Source organism: Sinocyclocheilus anshuiensis, unplaced genomic scaffold (genome assembly GCF_001515605.1).
Source record: "Sinocyclocheilus anshuiensis isolate Anshui unplaced genomic scaffold, SAMN03320099.WGS_v1.1 scaffold1540, whole genome shotgun sequence".
Classification (NCBI taxonomy): Eukaryota; Metazoa; Chordata; class Actinopteri; order Cypriniformes; family Cyprinidae; genus Sinocyclocheilus; species Sinocyclocheilus anshuiensis.
The window spans coordinates 554,747-560,099 of NW_015558654.1; the positions used below are offsets into that span (position 1 = coordinate 554,747).

At 39.0% G+C, this 5,353-nt stretch overlaps 1 protein-coding gene across 1 annotated transcript in view; it reads left to right on the plus strand.

Moving 5' to 3' along the window:
* LOC107681028 (E3 SUMO-protein ligase ZNF451-like) overlaps positions 1–5,353 on the plus strand; it is a 13,909-nt gene continuing 8,556 nt past the window's right edge. The window contains exons 1-7 of the mRNA XM_016477144.1: positions 1–57; positions 589–676; positions 921–1,004; positions 1,901–2,014; positions 3,211–3,322; positions 3,413–3,563; positions 3,633–3,759. Of these exons, the coding sequence (XP_016332630.1) occupies positions 623–676; positions 921–1,004; positions 1,901–2,014; positions 3,211–3,322; positions 3,413–3,563; positions 3,633–3,759 (642 nt within the window). The 5' untranslated portion in view covers positions 1–57; positions 589–622. The remainder of the gene's footprint in view (positions 58–588; positions 677–920; positions 1,005–1,900; positions 2,015–3,210; positions 3,323–3,412; positions 3,564–3,632; positions 3,760–5,353) is intronic.

Sequence of the window (5,353 nt, forward strand, 5' to 3'; positions counted from 1 at the left end):
CGAGCTCACTTCCTGTGATGTTAGATTTGATGACCGCTTCCTACGTGCTCAGTTTTGGTAATGCTTTGCTAACTTTTACTCGAATTAGCATTAGATTTTGCGATTTTGTCTTGGTGGTGAACTGTTTGCAAGCGTTGTCATTACAGAGCAGCTTTCGAGACAGTTTGTTTGGTGTGACTTTCTCTCATTGTCCTGTCGACGAGTAGTTGACATTCATGCAAGCTGTTTGCAGGATTGATTACTTTTGATTTACTCTAACATCGGTGTATGACATCAAAATACCATACAGACGGTTCCTTATGCTTTCAAAATGCTCTCGAGGTATTTTGATGTCATACACCGATCGGTCTGCACACGCAAACAAAGCCAAAACCTAGATATTTTAGGCAATATAGAAATCCTGGCCAGGACGCGTCCTGGGAAAATGGCACGTATGCTCACCCTACTCTAACATGCGTTCACTATCCACGTTTAATGACGTAAAATAACATTTAAATGCTATGTATAATGTTAAAGCGTGTGCAGTTAGTTTTAAAATCGTTTTTGCATGCAATACTTCATGTCATACTGATGTCTTTTAACTGGCAGTGATTAATGTGATGCTCCACAGAGGACAGATGTGATGTCTGCCTCTACAGTCAGCGAGGATGAGGAGGATGAGGTGGAGTTTGTGTCTGTAAGTGTGCCTAAAATGTCACAGCCTTGATTTGTAGGGATGTAACGATTCACTCAACTCACGATTCGATTCGATTCACGATTTATTTATTTTTAAATGAGAGTTAATCGTTACATCCCTATTGATTTCTAATTTGAGTTATTAGGACAGTTGTCTGGATCTAGGTCTTCACACTTGGGAACTGGATTTGAGCCTGTGTAATATAGCAGAACTGATTAATTCGCATTAAAACACTGTGTTTTAGGAGGGTCTTCTCAGACCGGTGTTGGAATGCATTGACCTGCTGAGTGACGGAGAGGATGAGGGTGGCATGTCTGCCGCACACACCGTGAGTTTCCTTAAACACTGTCTAGAGTATAAAAATTAAAAGTGTAGGTCGTTATCTCTTCATTTACTCACCATCATCTTGTTCCGAACGTGCAACCTTTGTTTTGTGAAACACAAAAGATGATGTTTGGCAGAATGTCCAAGCTGCTCTTTTCCATCATGATTCACACAACCAAACTACAAAAATGTGCAGTATTCCAAGTTTTCAGAAGCCGTGCGATAGCTTTATGTGAGGAACGGGTTAATATTGAAGTAACTCTTTTCTGGTTTGTATTTCAGTGATTTTTTTAACTTAAACTGTAGTGAACAAACAAAATCTTAAATGCATTGTAAGTCTCTTTGGATAAAAGCATCTACCAAATGCATGAATGCCATGTAAATGGTGGTCTTACATTTCCACTTGCATCACAATTGGTCACAATCCATGGAAGGTCAAATGATATTTGGCATCAGTCATGTCAAACTTGGCTTGTATAATAGCGAAGTATAACATAACGTATAGTGCATGGCTCATATAGACACCTTTTTATGATACTGTAGTGTTTATTGGGAGGCAGATGAGAAGGACAAAAGGGAAGAAAGGGTGTCGGAAACAACAAACCAGTTCTCAAGTTACTGCGCTCCATAAGACACACCTCCCCCACCCCATAGAAACACGATGTTGTGTGCCAGGTGTAAACGTGGATGCAAATTGGGGCTTTGGAGTCGAGCACTGTCCTGCTTCATTGTATGGAGAAAAAAAGAAGCTTTGACAATCTTCAAATATGTTCTGAATTTTATATCGAATTTTTGGGTGAACTGTTCATTGTATATTATTTACATGTATAAGCTGCATCAGAATTTTTTATTTTTTTGTAATGTTCTTGTTTTGTCCTTGTGCTTTAATGCTTCGCTCAGATTGAGGAGCAGGTTGACCAGCAGAGGGCTCATGCTATGTCCACACTGGACAGACTGGCACGGCAAGTAGCCGTGGAAAAACTGGAGAGGCTTGAAAAGTGCAAAGCTTTTAAGGTTTGACTTTTCTCAGTCCTTGTAGACTTGGAAAAAAAAATCCATAGTTGCATATACCATCACTCAAGATTAAAGGAACCATTCACCCAAAAATGAAAATTCACTAAAAATTAGTTTCTTCTTGGGAGCAGATTTGTAGAAATGTAGCATTGCATCAGTGTCTCAGCAATGGATGCTCTGCAGTGAATGGGTGCCGTCAGAATGAGAGTCCAAACAGCTGATAAAAACATCACAATAATCCACACCACTCCAGTCCATCAGTTAACATCTGGAGAAGACAAAAGCTGCATGTTTGTAAGAAACAAATCCAGCATTCAGGTGTTTTAATTTTAATCTGTTGCTTCTGGCCAAAATCCATCCAATATCCATAATAACACTTCCTTCAGTGAAAAAGTCCATCCCCTGTTGTCCTCTCGCATCAAAATCCACAACACCAACTATTTTGGCTTGTAAACGGTGATTTCTCTCCTGATTCAGACCAGAACACCTTTTCACTGGAGGAAGCGTTATTATGGATTTATAGTTTAGCCGGAAGCAACAGTTTAAAGGATTAGTTCACTTGCAGAATAAAAATTCTGATGATATACTCACCCCCATGTCATCCAAAATGTTCATGTCTTTCTTTCTTCAGTCGCAAAGAAATGAAGGTTTTTGAGGAGAACATGACAGGATTGTTCTCCATATAGTGGACTTCAATGGCGGCCAATGGATAGAAGGTCCAAATTGCAGTTTCAATGCAGCTTCAAAGGGCCAGCCGAGGAATAAGGGTCTTATCTAGCCAAATGATCAGCAAATTGTTTTATTCTGGAAGTCAACTAGTCCTTTAAAGTTAAAAACATCTTAATGATGGATTTGTTTAATCTTTTGGCTTCTCCAGATGTTAACTGATGGACTGGAGTGGATTGTGATGTTTTTATCAGCTGTTTGGACTCTCATTCTGACGGCACCCATTCACTGCAGAGCATCCATTGCTGAGACACTGATGCAATGCAAAATTTTTACAAATCTGTTCCCGTTAAGAAACACATTAACATCTTGGATGTAAATGTTCAGCAAATTTTCATTTTTGGGTGAACTCTTCTAAACGGTAAAGCTTCTTGGTAACAATCTGTATTGTATAAAGTGCTATAGAAATGAAGGTGACTTGCAGTGCATGTTCAGGATAAATGACATAGATTTTGTGATTTGTTTTATAGGAGAAAATAATTTCACAGCAAGCACATGGGCAGCACGAGCTGTCGGTCAGCCATAGTAATAGTGGCAGTAGCGATGCTAAGCGATGTGTGGATATTTGGCTAAAAATGCCAGGTCTGTAATATTGTTCTAACTTTAATATTTCCACTAATAGTGTATGTGTATATGGTTGGTGCTTCTGCTCACTTTCTCTGGATTGCTCAGGGTTACAGCCCGGCACCGTGAACTCAGCCAGCTCACTGTGGAGACACAGATCGGCTCCCGTTGCAGCACAATGTTCTCCTCGAACCTGCCCGGTCATCAACTGCGGCAGAGTCTATGACAATGTTCCTTTGCTCGAGGGTCATCTTAAAAGGTACTTGGTACAAGTTCACAAATTGCTCAGAATTTTTCTGTTTGACCAAGTGTAACTTTTTATTGTCAGGTTTGATCATTCACCCTGTGATCCCACGATTACGCTGAGAGGCAGCCCCGCTGCTTTCTATGCCTGTGTGGCCTGTGGCCGCTACTTTCACTCCAAACGGGCGTGGAAGGACCATGTGGGATCTAAGGTTTTCATTTATCAATATTTTCATCTTTATGATTGCTGATGTTATAAAGGAGTCATATAGTATTTTTCCCCCCTACAATTTCAAAGTAAACATGTTAATATATTTTTGAATAAAATGTTTAATCGAGTTCTTTTTTGAAAAAACATTCAATGATAACGATATTGATGATGATGTTTTATTTTGTTTGGTGTGATTTCTGAAACCTGACATTCTGTATGGATAATTTATTCATAAGTCAAACCCAGACGTGATGTTTAGCAAAACCCATTTGCATTGCATGTGTGATCTAATGTAGGCCTACTTATCATTGAAACTCTACAAGTTAAATATCACCCTTATAGAAATGTTAATGATGAGGACGAATATGCATTTGTTTACATGTGTTTTGATGCAGTTTGAGAAGTTCAGAGCTGTGTTTTGTGCGAGTGAGATGAGTAGAGTGCAGTGTTGCAGTAGTACACCTGTTTTTCCGCCCTCTCTGACCCTGACTATTAAATGGGCCAGTTGTTGTCTGAATGCATTGCCACACAAATTGTTAAAGGAATAGTTCACCCAGAAATGAAAATTTGCTGAAAATTTACTCACCCTTAGGTCATCCAAAATAGATGAGTTAGTTTCTTCATCAAAAAAGATTTAGAGAAATGTAGCATTATATCACTTGCTTACCAAAGAGTCCCATATCCATAATAATGCTTTCTTCTGTGAAAAAGTCACCTCATCCATGTAGGAGAGAAATATGCACAGATCAAGCACCATTTACAAGCAAAAACAGTTCTAAAATGTAGTTGCAAGCAGAAGTGAAGGGGCCAAGCACAACGGAGGTAAAATGTAGTGATGTGACGTTCGACACTGAGGCTTCGAAGCTTGTATCAAAAAAATGAAACATCTCACAGTGAAGCACTGTACCGGAGCTTGATTTATTTTGCCAAAACCACGTGATCTGTGACGTCCGAAGCGTCGTTTTCGCACACAACCATGCTTCGTATTCTGATTCAAATAACGTGAACCACTTGCACAGTTTCAAGTGTCCCTCACGTCTTTGAAAAGAATAAATCATAATACGAATAAATATTTGCATGTGTAGTTTTCTGCATGATAATTTTGTATTAATTCCTGGTTCACAGACACTTTAACTAACCAATCGTCTATGATAATCTTCCGTTATTTTGATCATACAGCCTTGCCTATTTTTTCCTCAAATTTATTCACAGACTCATTTATTCATATTGTGTAATACAGTGACTGACATGAAGACTTATTTATATAGACTTCATATTTTATTTGCTTTATACAGGTTTTCATAGCACAAACTAATTTATTATCTGAAACCGTCCAAAAATGGCTGGGTTGTCTGGGACGCAAAGGCAGCTTTTTCCACCTTTTGACCACAAGATGTCGTTAGTGTGCACTGTCTTGAAAATCTTCGAGTAATGAACCTTTTTACGATACAGTTGAGGGGAAAGCCTCGGTGCTTCACAAAGCTTCATTTTCCCATCACTAATTCAAACAATAATCCAGAACAAAGCAAAAACGTTGACAAAAGGTAATCCAAAACACAGGGTAACAGAAAACACAACGTAACGAGTACCATACT